This window comes from Argiope bruennichi, chromosome 1 (genome assembly GCF_947563725.1).
Source record: "Argiope bruennichi chromosome 1, qqArgBrue1.1, whole genome shotgun sequence".
Lineage (NCBI taxonomy): Eukaryota > Metazoa > Arthropoda > Arachnida > Araneae > Araneidae > Argiope > Argiope bruennichi.
Window position 1 is genome coordinate 51,936,371 of NC_079151.1, and position 15,697 is coordinate 51,952,067.

The 15,697-nt window shown below is 31.3% G+C and overlaps 2 protein-coding genes across 2 annotated transcripts in view; one reads left to right on the top strand and one right to left on the bottom strand.

Moving 5' to 3' along the window:
- Window positions 1-719: 719 nt before the first annotated feature.
- LOC129966091 (DEAD-box helicase Dbp80-like) lies at window positions 720-10,919 on the top strand. Its single transcript, XM_056080471.1, has 3 exons — window positions 720-1,050; window positions 6,284-7,545; window positions 10,468-10,919. The coding sequence occupies exons 1-3, from the start codon at window positions 1,038-1,040 to the stop codon at window positions 10,750-10,752; spliced, it is 1,560 nt and encodes a 519-aa protein (XP_055936446.1). The 5' UTR covers window positions 720-1,037; the 3' UTR covers window positions 10,753-10,919.
- A 2,546-nt stretch (window positions 10,920-13,465) lies between these two features.
- The window catches only part of LOC129969578 (collagen alpha-1(I) chain-like), a 29,620-nt gene continuing 27,388 nt past the window's right edge, over window positions 13,466-15,697 (bottom strand). The window contains exons 7-8 of the mRNA XM_056084212.1: window positions 15,476-15,673; window positions 13,466-13,817 (exon numbers count right to left, since the gene is read on the bottom strand). Of these exons, the coding sequence (XP_055940187.1) occupies window positions 13,552-13,817; window positions 15,476-15,673 (464 nt within the window). The 3' untranslated portion in view covers window positions 13,466-13,551. The remainder of the gene's footprint in view (window positions 13,818-15,475; window positions 15,674-15,697) is intronic.

Genomic DNA, 15,697 nt, shown 5'->3' on the forward strand with positions numbered 1-15,697 from the left:
ACATGAATCCATTTTTACCTACTTTATTTTATATTTATAAAAATGGAATTTATATGTTCAAAAATATCTCTGTAACAGAAAAATATACATATTAGCATACGCGCAATATATATCGTAAACTGACAATATTTTTGGTCACAATTTTAAACGAACAAGAACATATTTATTTCGATTTTTTTTATTTGGACAATTTTAAGAAACACATAAAAACATATCATCAGGAAATTTACTAATTGCAGAAGAATAACGGGTCAAATATAAATTAATCATTCATCATAGAAAATGAAATGAAAGAAAATTATGGATTTTACCATTGCCAATTTGATTAAATCAACATCACAATAATTTATGTCAGAATAATTTGAATTCGCTATTACAAGTTTAATAATATATATTAACAAAATATATTAAAATTATCTGGAATTTAATCAATAATTGCATTTATTTATTAAAATTGCTATGATTGAGATAAAAATAAAAATTTTAAACGAATAAGTGAGCAAATTAAACTACTAAGTCTTTTAATAATGTTCTTTAAGAATAAAATTAGCTTTAATTATTCCTTCAATTGTAATAAATATCGTTCTGAAGATACACGAGTTCCTTGTGTGGTTACATCTAAACTCAATGTTAGAAATGAAGTAACGAAGTAAAAACGTAATTTACGATCACGTGACACATATTTTCAATTTCAGGCATGCGTTGTGGCGATACAACTACTACTTTTGACATTATCATATCAGAATTTATGTTTATTATTATAACATTCGACTGCAACGTTTACCAGTAGCCAAAACATTGGAGATTGCACCATCTGCATGGTGCCTTCTACATTGCAGTTTATATCATCACGCTGGAATTTGTTTTGTATCATCTTCTTTCGTCTATTCAAACCTTTTTCCACAATTATAAACAACCGATTCTACACCCAGGAATTGAAACGAGCATTCGGTTAATCTTCTATCTTAAATTTGCGCTTTCCTCGCCAAAACGCTGGTCTTTGGATTATATTTCTCGTCACAGACATCCGAAACATTATGTTTTCAAATCGTAAGTAATATTTTATGTTGTTTTCTTTATTCTTTTCTTCAAATTGTCTTTTTTCCAGTGCAAGACAGTATAAAGTAATCGTCAATATAGAATACAATTATTATTTTTAAATAATAATTGTATTCTATATTCGTTTTTTAAAATATGTAACACGCTTGAGAAATAAGAACATATCTGGAATTGAAAACGACAATTCGAATTCGATATAAATTGGAGCAAAGTGAATTTGGCATGAGCATAAAAATCTTTAATCAATAATTAACTTGTCGTTTCTATCTTGTTTCTTCAATAAATTTAAAAATAACAAAATAACTCGTATTGTACTTTATTGTAAATATAAACTTTGCTTATTCAAATTGACCAGTATTTTTATTTAATCCATTTCATCTCGTCTCTTATCAAAATTTTTATATATAAACGTGGGTGTTATACATTCAAAACATTTTAACAAATGTATTCATTAAGAATAAGTTTCTGGTTATAAATTTTAGATCGAAGTAAAAACTAGCTTGTTGGGAGTTTAAAATCATTCATTTTTTTTTAGTCTTAAATATAATCAGATTTTATTTTATACAAAACTGCAATGTTTGAATTTTTTACTCAAATTTGAAGAATTGTATTTATCATAAAAGAAAGACAATTTTCATAAAAGTTAACCTCCAATAACTGTGATTCTTTGAAATGTAGATATATAATATTTGGTTTCACAAATTCACGTAAAAGAAGAGCAACCAAAACTAAGATTTGTATTATTTTATGTATTAATCTGGTTTTATAATTTTTTTGTTTCGCATTGAAAATGCATCGACCAAAGAATTGAAAGAAACCTAATTAAAATATTAGAAGTAGTTTAGAAGAATAGTTTAGAAGTATAATGAATATATTATACTTCTGATATGAATGTATTATAGAAGTATATTAGAATAGTTTAGAAGTATAATGAGCAGTGTATAAATATTATTAATATCTATGGCATAGCGTGATATGATTGTGAATTTGAATAAAGAAATAGATATTTCAGAATAGTTGTTACTGTAACATCGTTTTTTACAATTCATAAAAAAAATGAACTCCTTAAATTTCGAAGAGCTCATTTTAAGGCTAAACTAGATTTGTATTTGAAAATACATTAACATATTTGCTTAATGTAGATTATATATTACTTATAACCAAACTCTTTAGCAATTTCTGTTGTAGCTCTAGAAAATTTATATTTTAACCAACTGGAGTTGTCTCCTCAAAACTTTCTCATATAACTCTCTAATAAACTTGTCCTGCCAGAGAACGCCTTGCATGACTTGTGCGAACAATAATTACGAAATATCAACTTTTGGCTTGAATTTAGCATTTTTACTGAATCTACCGTGTGTTTCTTGGCGAGAGTTTTGGCAATTAATCCCTGACATGTGGTTAAAAATATCCAAAAGTCCAATTTGTGCTTTCGATACGTTTTCCACAATCGAATGAAATGAAAGATTTAACACGAAATATCTCTTGTAGTCACAAATTCCCATGCCTAATTTGGTATGTTTAAGTCATTGCGTTTTTGAATGTTTCACCTTGTTGTTATTTTGTTGATTTATATTCAAACAGCTGTACAGTCAGATTTCCTATGAATGTATGTTGCTCAAAATTTGATAGAAATTTACAAATTTGGTGTAAAGGCCGTATACCATATTTCAACAGTCAATCTCAAAGTGTTTTTGAGTTATCTTTGTCACAGACAAATATGTCCAAAAAAATTTGTTTATTGAACTCGTGTAGGTCCAAAACGTAAAGATTCATCAAAATCTCGAGTTCGATTTTTTTTAACGATTACTGTACTTTCTCTAACGTATACAAGGAAGTAAAAAAACAAAGCATTTTATATCACTGTTATTTCTGCCGGAGTAAGCACTAATTAACAGGCATGCTTAAAATTTTTTAAAAACTTTATTTTGCTAGTAATCATACTTATTTTTAAGTCTCTTAATAGACATCCCGACTTAGTTTCATTTCGAAGTGTTAACAATAAAGAATTGCAAAGTAATACTAATATGGAAATTTGACAGAAAGTATTTTTATGTATGCTTTTATTAAAGTGGATTTAATTCATGCTTGTAAAGAAGGAATTTTATAATCAGTTTTTCACTCTAATGTGATGAAATTCTAAAATACTGGATAACGTGTATTAATCGATAATTTATGAACTTATCCATTATTTTTTTAAATTTATTAAGGATATGATTTTAATTAAATATAAATGTTCAGGTATTATTCTTCCAAAAACCACTGCATTCTGGTGAAACGTTACAAAATAATATTCACCAGAAACTGAAGATTTCATATGCTTCTGAACAGATCATATTTTTAAAGAATTGTTGTTGTTGTCGTGTGACTATTTTAAGCCAAATTTTTTAGCAGTAGTTTCTGAGGGTAAAGACCCTAAAATAAAGAGTTAACAATATTAAAAGAAATATTTTTATTTTGGGATTAAAGAGTTATATATGAGGGTTGTTATGGATGACCAATGGATGTCATGAGATATTATATATTGTGTGATTTGTGTGCGGCTTTTAATATATTATTTAATAATTAAATATTTTCTTTTATTAATAAAAAAAAGGAAATACGATAAAATTATTCTTGATGTTAATCCTGAAGTATTGCTTTAAAAATTTCAATCATATTTAAAAACCAGAGGGAGTGGCATTCCCAAAATTTTCTAGAATGCTCTCTAATAAAAGATATTATCCTAGAGAACGTCTTGCATGGCATTGAAGTTCTGTATTCACAAAATGTTAACCTTTGGCGTTAATACAACATTTTTACTGCATCTATCGGGTTCTCCGAGGAAGGGTCGCTGTGGCCTGGTGGTAAGGTTTCGGTACCAGAAATTTTAGGTTCGAGATCCGATTCCACCGAAGAACCGCCATGTAAACGGGTCTTGTGCATGTTAAATCCGTCGGGACCAAACTTCCTCCAGTTGGTGTGGTGTGGAAGTTTGGAGGGGGTGCCAGCTCGGGTGTCGTCTTCGTCATCTGAAATTGGTTCAAAATTACGAAGTCCGTTCCGAAATAGACCTAGTGTTGCTTTAAAACGGGACGTTAATATAACTAACCTAATCTAACTGGTTTCTTATCGGCGAATTTTTGGGTGATTAATCCCTGGCATGCAGTAAATAGTATCCGAAAATCGAATTAGTGTATTAAACTCTTTTTCTCCAACCGATCGAACGAAAAATTTCACACAAAACTAAATTTGTAGTTCCAAAATGCCATGCCGAATTTGATGTATTTAAAGTCATTCCATTTTTAAACTATCGCGTTTATATGTTCCTGAAAGTACAGACCGACTGGCTCCCTCGTCGGATTTGGATCAACCTTTTATATGGATCTACAGTACAGCGTTAAATCTGTGCACGAATTTCAGTTATCTAGTTCTTTTCGTTTTGTAGTTATCGTGTTAACTTATATTCAAATAGTCGGATAGACACATTTCTTTCTGAACGGAGTTAGCACAAAATTTGACAGAAATCTGCACACTTGGCTTAAAGATCATATACTAAATTTCACCCTTCTAGCACAAAGCATTATTGAGTTATCTTTGTCATAAATAGACAATTTTTTAAAAATTTATTTTTTGAACTCGGTGAGCTCAGGAATTTTTTAACGATTATTATACTACTTGTACGAGAATGTAAAATATTATTATTATTATTATTATTATTATTAAGTGTTTGTTAAAACAGTTGTACAAAAACTAAATCTTTTTGACCTAATTTTGAAAAATTAGAGCGCGTGAGGTATTATCAAACTTTAGAAAAATAGAAAATGTTCAGGAAAAAAAACTTAATTCTTCAAAATCTAATTCTTTTTTAATATGAATTATTAAGTAAAAAGGCTTGAAAAGAGACTTGTTGGACGTTCAATTCTCAGAAATCTGATTCATTAAGTTGGCATAGAATTATTTCTTTTCTAATTACAGAATTTACATCGATTTGCATCAGTAGCTATTTGAAAGTAAATTTATTGATTTATGAAAAAGATTCATTTTTAATTTCCTGGCTGTTTTGCTTTTAATTATTTAATTAGATGACACCTCCCGCCTCGAGAATGTGCATTCTTACTGGTTTAATTAAGAAACGCAAAATACTTGAGGTGATTTTAGATTATATATAATTTTTGTAACTGTTATGTATTTACTCGCGTTACAAACTTATGGTTCACACCTATCATCCAGATATCTTAAATCATTCATTTAATTAGATGACCCCTCATCTAGTATTTATAAGAGTGAGCAAAGAAGTTTCTTCTAATTTGATGGGTCAAATATCAGCCGTGAGTTATGGCAGTGATTATGTTAAAGGGTTAAAATCTTTTCATTATTCACATGCTTAGCAATTATATTTACTAGCTTGAAATGTTAAAATGTAACAAAAAAATTAGATGACAGAGTGAAAGTATCAATCTGCATACAATTTTTATATTTGGTGTTAGCGATCAGGCTGCAAATTCAAGTTTCCAATAGTACTTATAATATTATATTTATAATTTTTTCCGGTACTTGTTAACTAATTGCTTTGTCGTATACGAAGTATTATTATGGTCAAGATATTCAAATTCGATGTTTTGACGAAACTTCTTTTTTTTTTTTTTTTCCGCTCTTCGACTCAGAAAAAAACACATTTTTGAAATTTTGTCTATCCGTTACTCTGTTTGTGAATGTGTTAACCCAAAAATGCTTTGAGCTAGATATTTCAAATTTGGGGCGTGGTCTTTACTCAAAGTTTGTAGATTTCTGTCAAATTTTGCATGAAATCTATTCAGGGGAAATTTTTTCACGATACCTGCAAAACGTTAAGAGTTGATAAGGTAAAATTAAGCATGTAAACGCAATAACACAAAACCCCGATAATTAAAATATATGAAATTTGTTATGTGATTTTGTGAAAAATGCTAGAAATTTCTGAAAGTATAATTTCCGCTGCTTTTTTAACTAGTTACATTTTGATAAAATAAAAGATCTCTCTCATAAGAGAAACATTTCAATGAATACGTTTGTTTTAAAACTTGTTGTAAGCGTTTTATCCAATATTTATTCAGATATAAACTAAGCAGTTACATTATTTATTCATTTACTCATTAATTCTTTTCATTTTACTCAGTTGAAGGTGTTTCTTCCATCTTTTATTCAATTCAAATAATAATAGGGAAAGCTTATTTCCAAGTGTGTGTTACATTTTCTTTTATAGGTGCAATGACTACCTCTCTTGAGGATTGGGACTCTTCAGTTGAAACAGAAGAAAAGAACTCGTCTTCAGGTGTCATACCTCGAAAGCAAATTCATGATGTCGTCGATAACATAAAGCTATCATTAAAGCATGGTCGCCTTGAAGAGAGACAGAGGAGATTGTCGGCCATGCTTTCCTCCGATATTCGCTCGTCAAAACTGGATAACAGGATTTCCTTTAAGCCCAGTATGGATTCGCTTCTCACTGAAGATGATGACGAAAAAGCCTTGACACCAGCAGAAATATCTTTAATGAGGAAAATTTTGAGGTCACACCTGCTGAATAGTTCTCACGAAGTGGAAGTACTAAGAAGAGATGCTAAATCTCCTCTGTACTCCGTAAAGTCTTTTGACCAACTGAACTTGCCCCCCGATCTCTTGAAAGGTGTATACGCTATGGGTTTTAATGCCCCATCAAAAATTCAAGAGACAACATTGCCCGTTCTCATCGCCGATCCTCCAGTTAACCTTATTGCTCAGTCCCAGAACGGAACTGGTAAAACAGCTGCCTTTGTTCTCGCCAGTTTGACCAGAGTTCACACGGAACTGCGTTATCCTCAAGTGCTTATCTTGGCGCCAACTTACGAACTGGCAATGCAGATCGGTGAAGTAGCTCAGAAGATGGCACAGTTTTGCGAAGGGATCGAATTCAGATATGTTGTCAAAGGGCAGACACTGCCAAGAAATTATACTTTAACAGAACATGTTTTGATTGGGACGCCAGGGAAAGTCTTTGACTGGGGAAGACGCCAGCGCAATTTCCAGTTCGAAAAACTGACTACTTTTATTCTTGACGAAGCTGATATCATGATCTCTATGCAAGGTCATCATGACCAGTGTCTTCGCATCCACCGTCTTTTGTCTCCCGAATGCCAGTGCATTTTGTTTTCAGCCACTTACTCTCCTGAAGTAATGGCCTTTGCAGAAATGATTATTAAGGATCCCATGGTCTTAACATTAAGAAAAGAGGAAGAATCACTTGAAAATGTGAAGCAGTACTACATCGAGTGCAATACTGCAAGTAAAAAATATGCTGCTTTGACCAATATTTATGGAGTACTTTCTATTGGGCAAGCAATCATATTTTGTAGAACAAAGAAGACAGCTTCGTGGCTAGGAAGCAAGATGTCTCAAGATGGACATTCTGTTGGATATCTGTCTAGTGAACTGAGTATGGATGAACGATTATATGTTTTGACACGCTTCCGGGAAGGAAAGGAAAAGGTAACGAAATATTTCTTTTTGAGAGAAGGAAAAAAATTAAGATATAATTTTAATTTAAATATCTGTAAATATTTTTGTAGTTAAGAAAGTAATATATACAAGTTATAAATTTAATTTATCCGCATCTTCAAAATAAATTCTTTTTAACGCCGCTGGATTTTTAAATGTAAAGACATATCTACTTCAAGAATAACAAAAAAAGAAACTGTTTTAACTTGTTTATCGGATGTGTCTTCGGGGTTACGTCTTCATCTTTCGGGATCTAATCACTGTAATTTTGATAGTTTGAGTTAAATTTCTAACCTCATGTTATCCATCTTGAGTCTGTAGATTTGCTTATTATATCCTTTACTAGGAAAATCCCGTTTTTAAACTTGATACTTGCGGTTGAGGTTTTCGTGTCTTTTTCCTACAATTTTCATACACTTCGTTTCTCTAAAATGGTCCCTCATGATTCGAAAACATTTTAAATACCATATATAAGTGTTTTTTTAATCTTTTTCTATTGATATATCAAGCCAATAATAAACTTATTTCGTATTTCAATGTCTCTCTTTTACTCTTTCAAAATCATCTCTCTACTAAATCAACAAATTCTTTTATGTTATATGCCTAAAACTGAGTGCTTACAAATAAAAATATACTTATAAATAAAATTTCTTAAAATTAAACTTCTGGAAAAAAATACCTTTTGTTGTTTGGTAGGAAAGTTGTTGAAACGTGAGTGCCGAAAACTTTAGATTGACTGATTTATAGGTATACGATCAAACTTAAGCATGAATAAAGCAAAAGTCAGTGAGCTGAGGTTTGAAATTTTCGTCTCAATTTATTCTCCCTTTACAGAATTGAAGGCTCTTATTAATGTTTTCTTTCAACACTTTTTTTTTATTTTTGTATATGGCACTGCAATTTTTTTTATCCCTTAGTTGATCATTATTCATTGCATTTCGATTTTAATGATTAGTTTTGATTTAAGTGTTTTTGAACGTTATAGGTAGAGAGGATTCAACCGAAAGGAACTTTTAAGATTATTGTGAACTAAAACTTTTATTATTATTTTTATATCTAAAGTGTGCTGCAAATAATATTTTTTTCTTAAACCCTCAGCCAAAATGCATTTTATTTTCTATTTCAACTTTCAATAGTAAATCTGAAATATTTTGAGCAGGATAATAGTCTGTCTATACCAGCACGTCTTCTAGCTCTAAATAATAAATAGATTGATTTTACAATAAGTTGATTTTATTATTTTCTATGTCTTGAAGAAGTTAACAGGTTATAAAAGCTAATATATATGTTTTCATATTCCAATCAATTGAATTTTATTTTTATTGAAGTGAGCTATTTATTCAGTAAATAATTTTTCACGTATTAGAAGAATTTTTTTTTGACGTTACTGTGTTTTATTTTATGATCAAACTCCCGATGGCTGAAATCGTCTTTTAATTTATAAGAGCAAATTTTAAATTCGAGAAACAAATGATGGCTTAGCCTTCGCGACAGTCTTAGTGAACATTTCTTCTAGAGATTTCTTATAATTACGATTTTAAAACGAAGTGAGCGGCAATAGATTAATTATTAGTATGTTTAATAAACATTAAAAAAATTTGAAGACAGTTTTTTTTTCTCCTAATGCGTAAGAAAGATTTAGCCATGTTGCCTATAAAATTAGCGGTTTCGAAAAAGGCATTTTAAGGTAATAGTCTTTAGCTTGCATAGCTGACATCTCGGGTGATAAGATATTTTTTTTTTTTTTTTTTTTTTACATTAGCATGCCTTGAAATTGAGTTTCTCTAAACTGGTTCAAGTGTTCAATAATTGCAACTGCTGTTGTAATGATGAAAACGTAGCTAATTTTTTTTTATCTACATTCAAGTTCTCCATATTCTTAATGAAATCTACTATCTTGTTGAAATTTAAGGAATAATATCGTAATGGCTTACATTGGAATAGAGCTTTTTTGATGTTCTATCTTTAAATGGTACGTTACCAAGAATTACATATTCACCCCTCAAAAAAGTTTTTAGTCATAATCAAATATAATTCAATACTGACTTTAATTTGGGGTATACATAGCGCTCACAGTATATTTCATTCTAAACAAACTTAAAATCATTTGTTGAGAACTGATAATTTTATAAACTGTTAAGACCACACTTTATATGCATGACGGGTTTTTCCTTCGCATTGGTGCGCGTGTCAAACAGGTAATTTCACTGATGACCAGATTATAAACTGTCATTGACCCATATCTTGCTCTTCCCGGTCAACGGACCTCAACTCCTGATTTCTGTCTATGGAGTTACTTCAAAGCCAGTGTTTATTGTGATAATGTGAGCAATTTCATGGGTTTGATAATTGTAATTCCTCATGATATTCTGTGAGCTACTGTTGTAAACACAGTAATATGATTTAAATTGTTTTCAGAAAATGGTGGACGTCACACTGAACAAGATTTATAGCATCTTCCAGAAAAATTGAATTATCTTCATGTTTTATTTCGTTTAGTACTGTTATATATATCGTCATACCCACTGCTGGTGAGTTTATTTGCCCCGAAAATAAAATCCCATAAGCTCCTGCAAATTATTACCAAATTCTGTAAAATGTTGTCCACTTTTTTTCCTTTTAATGACCATTTCAAGGTGGAAGTTTAAAATTAAAGACACTGTACTTTATATATTACCATTTTTACCAGTTGCTTTATCGGGCTAGACAAAAAATTTACTATGGAAAATATTAATTTTGGCAATGGTAATGATTATATTTTCTTTTCTGTCTGTTTATTTTAGGAAATTTCTCATTACTATCAACATATAATCATTATTATTATAAATATCGGAATGGCAATATCTGTTCAGTTCGTTGTAATCTTTTTTACGGATTTCTATTATTTTCTTTGGATTCCTGTTTGTTTTATAGGTCTTAATCACGACGAATGTATGTTCCCGGGGTATCGATATCGAACAAGTGACTCTCGTTGTCAATTTCGACCTGCCAGTGACGATCAACAAGGAAGCCGATTGCGAAACCTACCTCCATAGGATCGGCCGCAGTGGGCGATTTGGAAAGCGCGGCATCGCCATCAACATGGTAGAGAAAGAGGAAGATTTGCAAATATTGAAAAATATTGAGGACCACTTCGGTCGAAAGATAGTGAAACTAGATGCAGATGACGTCGATGCATTGGAGAACATGGACGCTTGAATTGCCCTTCATTCACATTGGTCTTATATTGTTGATTTGTTGTTTCATTCTTAGAATTTTCATAGAAGTATCATGCATTTTAAAAATGTTTGATTTAAAAAATATATGTCCCATTAATCATTTAAGTGTTGTAAGTTACAACAATTTTGTTTTCTTAATAAAGTTCTTTTTACTAACTGAAGTTTCACTTTAAACAAAAAGATCAAAAATATCGGTCTTACGTTTATTGGACTATAAAACATTAATTATTTCATGAAAAAAATAAATTGACGTTGTAAACCAACAAACGGAGATTTCATTTTTGGTAGTACTCATTCGTTTGAATTTTACTTTCCTTTTTTTATCACATTTAATTTGGCACTAGCACAATTTTTGTTAGAATATTTATATCAGTATTATTAGAGAATAAAATTTGATTAATATGCCTCATCGATTTACAATCATGATGTGAGTTACTTTGTTTCTTACTTTTAAATGAGTTACTTTAAGTCTTTCTACAGAATAAAATGAACTTCCAAGCCATTCGCTGTCGCTTATTATTAATCCTGAGATCTGGATCTAATTAGATGAATTTTTCTTTCTTAACTGAAGTAGAAAAGGTCATCTAATTAGACTTTTGGTATAAATTACAAATTTTAGTCAAATAGCGTGAATGACTGCAAAAATGCTTACAAAATGGTAAGGGTGTTTTTTTTATAAGTACTTGTGGTATAATTTGTCGTTAAATGATAAGTAACTGTTAAAGGTTAAACTAAATTAAATTTTTAACTAATTTTGGAATTGAAGTAAATTTTATGCCACCAAAGTCAATATATCAGATATAACCAAATATAATACATTTTTCACCCAAAAATACATTCTAAATTGATATTATGGCTCAGAAATTAAATCTCATTTTAAAGAAATCTTTCTGTATTTTTTTTTTACTTTTGTTTTTAGGAAATGGAATTTTCAGCTTCATAATATTGGGCGAGTGCAAAAGTTCTACCGGTTTTTAAATATGCAAATTTGCAATGGAATTGACGTCACACATAACATTGATTACAATTGATTTGCGTCTAATAACGCAAATCGACGGCCAATCAAACGTTTAGTTATATTAACGTCCCGTTGTAGAGCAACCCTAGGGCTATTTTGGGACTGACCCCGTAATTTTGAACCGCTGTCAGACGACGAGGACGACACCCGAGTTGGCACCCCCCCTCTCCACACCAGACCAAAGGAAGGACGTTTGGCTCTGACTGATTTAACGTCCTTTACACGACGGTTCATCGGTGGAATCGCGTCTCGAACCTGGAACCCTACGGTTCACGAGCCAAAACCTTACCGCCAGGCCACCGCGGTCCTCCAATCAAACGTGCAGATGCCTCGCATATAAATGCACCGTGTCTCACAAAGTTGATCATCTAAAAAAAAAGTCTCAGAAGGTGTAACATTGAAAGCGAGAACAAGCATATAAGACATTGTTGGTTATACGAGTTCGATAAAAAGAGTCCGACAGCCGCAGCATGTCACAATGTTTGTCACGTTTATGGGGAGGATGCAATAGACGAAAGCACATGTCGTCGATGGTTTCATAAATTTAGGGAAGGAGACAGAAACTGCCAAGATCATTCTAGAAGTGGACAGTCATCACACGTTGGAGAAGACACTATTGACTAAGCCATAAAGAACAATCCGAACCCAACCATGGAAGAATTAGCAGAGACTTTCAACGTACACCGGACAACGGTCGAGAGACAGCTGGTTAAGTTGGGTTTTACGAGAAAGTTGGATCGTTGTGTTTCACATAACCTGACATTTAATCAATGGGATGACCGAATCGAAACCTGTTTCCTTGCTTTCCGGGTACAAAAACGACTTATTCTTGACCCGAATTGTGACAGGAAATAAGAAGTGGATTCTGTACCGTACCGTAATGTAAAGCGCCTTAGGACTGTGTGTCGTCCTTCTGATCCGACCTGCATCGACTTTGAAAGCTGAATTTCATCTGAAGAAGGTGTTATTGAGTATGTGATGGGATGTGCAGGGAATAATTCGCTGGGAGGTCCTGCCACTCAACCAAACTATCAGTGCTGCTTTCTACTGTCTACAGTTAGACGGTCTGCACTCAAATTTGGTAGCAAAGCGGCCAGGTCTCATCAATCATTGCTGTGTTATCCTTCATCAGGATAATGCTAGGCTACAAGCTGTTGCCATCACTCGCTAATAGTTGCTGGGCTTCGTTGGGAGGTTTTATCCCACCCACCCTATTCTCTTGACTTAACACCAACTGACTATCGCCTATTTCGTGCGTTGAACAATTCCTTTAGTCAGAAAATTTTTGATGATCTTGATGCTGTGAAAACTGCCATCCAAGACATTTTTTTTTTCTCGAAACCGTCGGAATTTCACCGCCATAGGATTCACCTCCTACGAGAAATATGGGAGGTCCTAAATAGCAATGGGGATTATGCACAATAATAATTATTGTTTATTTGCTCTTCTTTATGGGTAATAAAAGAATAGAAGTTTGCACTCATCTAATATTTGTATGCTCTGAAAATTATCTAAAATTGTTTTCATAATTCTGATAAAATCGGTGAAGTAAATTTCGTTCGAAATCGGAATGATTTTTTAAAAATGCTATTGTAGAATGAATGATTTCGTTTAAATATTTTTAGTTTTTAAATATTTGTCTTTTAAATTGAATAGGAAATAATAAAATTAAAAATTTATAAATGAAATTAATTTTAATTAAAATTTGTACATTGAGCTCCTTGGAGATAAGGTACTAAATTTGAATTCCTTTGTGTTGATTCATTTCCTTTTAGAAGATTCTGACGTAATCGCTTCTGTTTCTTTCGTCGTTGCTTCACTAGCAGGCGTAGTTACGTCACTCGCTTGTGTAGATACGTTAGTCCCATCTTTAGTTACGTCACTCGCTTGTGTAGATACGTTAGTCCCATCTTTAGTTACGTCACTCGCTTGTGTAGATACGTTAGTCCCATCTTTAGCTACGTCACTCGCTTGTGTAGATACGTTAGTTCCATGTGTAGTTACATCAGTTGAATTTGCTACTGATTCTGAGGAGAAAAAGAGAACACAAAACGAAAATTTAGTAATGTTTTTTTTTTTTAATGTTGCAAACAAAAATTTTTGCTGTCGCATAAAAGTTTTCACTCTAATGATCAATAATAAATACAAATGAAATTATTTTTAACTATATTTAATTTAAAAGTGCGTATAATTAACAAGTATTTGGTTTAATATAGTCACAAGTTCTTGAGACATAAAAATTATAAAATTTAGAATTTCAATGGTGATACGTTTTATGTCGTTGTTACTCAAATAAATGAATATCTTACAAATGATAAAATTGGCATAATGATCCCTTTCTTGCATACAAATCAGTTCGTACCATCGTCTGTTAGTCATTCTTAAATCGTATACAATAAATATTATAGATGACACTTTTTATTGAGTAATAAGAATTCATAATTAGTATCGAAGTATTAATTTTATGAGTGTATGGAGGACAGTTATTTTGATTATTTAAAATTGTATCTACATATACTAAGTTAACACTAAACCACTGAAAGCATCAAATAACCGTTTTCCGATCCACTGTATTGGTGAAATGTGGGTATGCTTAGTGTCAAAGTATATGTATACATATATAATAGTATTGTATACATTGATTCTATATGCCTGAAACTATTAGTAAAATAAAAGAGCATTAAGTAGTATTTCTATTATGTTTCAGAAATTTATAATTAAAATTGTAATAATAAGTTATGAAATATTAATAACCTGCTTTCAATCGCTAGTAATTCCTGACTTGATTTATAAGAAGTAAACCATAATTCTTAGGTCTTAACAAGGTATTATATTTGTAAAGGTATTGTATTGTCCGTGTACCTTTCCTTTTTGCAATATGATGGCGAACTGAAAGGAATCGGACGTTTTGGATTTATCGGGACTGTTCAACTCTTTGTACTGAATTGGAAATATGTCTATATTTGTATTAAACATCCCATATTGCCCCGATTTCTACTTAGCAGTAATGTTTTTTTTTTTTTTTTTTTAAAGAAAAGCTTTTTTAGTAAAGTTAATTTCTGGAAAGTACTTATCAACTTAACTACTATTAATGCCATCACTGCAGATGAATCATCTAAAAAAATTGTAATGGCAAAATGCCATTACGATTTTTGTAGTAACAAAATGGCAAAATTGTAGTAGCAAAATGCCTTAAATAAAATTCTTTTTATTTCTGATTTTTTTTATTTATATTTACGTTTTATCGAAAACTTCCTCTAATTGGCATTTGGAATTCAGAAAATATGCTTACTTATCCAACATGCTTTGAAAATTACAGTAAATTATTATAAAAACACATCATCTGAATTAAACAGAACTGGTGTCTCGAAACGCATTATTTGCACGTCGAAATTTTTACTTATTTTAAACGCTAACTTTAAGACATTTAAAATCTATCGTTCCGCTAAATTCTTTTTAGTAATAAAAACGAATTTTTTTTTCAGTAAACACATATAAATATCATTTAATACATTACATAAAAGACGGTGATAAATAAGAATAATGTGAAAAAACTAAAAAATGTGTAGCAACATATTAAATAAATTTTCTATGCACATTGTAACTATTTAAATATAAAAACAAAAACATAAAAGAGATGGAAAGCTAGAGTATCCTTTTAAAAGCTTTATCATCGATTTCTTACCTGCCGAAATACATTCAGGTATGACATTCGGGGTCCATACTCCATCTGGAGAGCATTTGTAAACTTCTTCGGTGGGAGTGGAAAATTGAAGGGAATCTTTGCATTTGATTTTACAAGTAGTTTCATTTTTCGAGTGTGTGCACACCCACTTGATCTTGGCACCGTTGGAGAGTTTTCGGACGTCACATTTTAAGAAATCTACAAAAATCAGTATTATTTTAA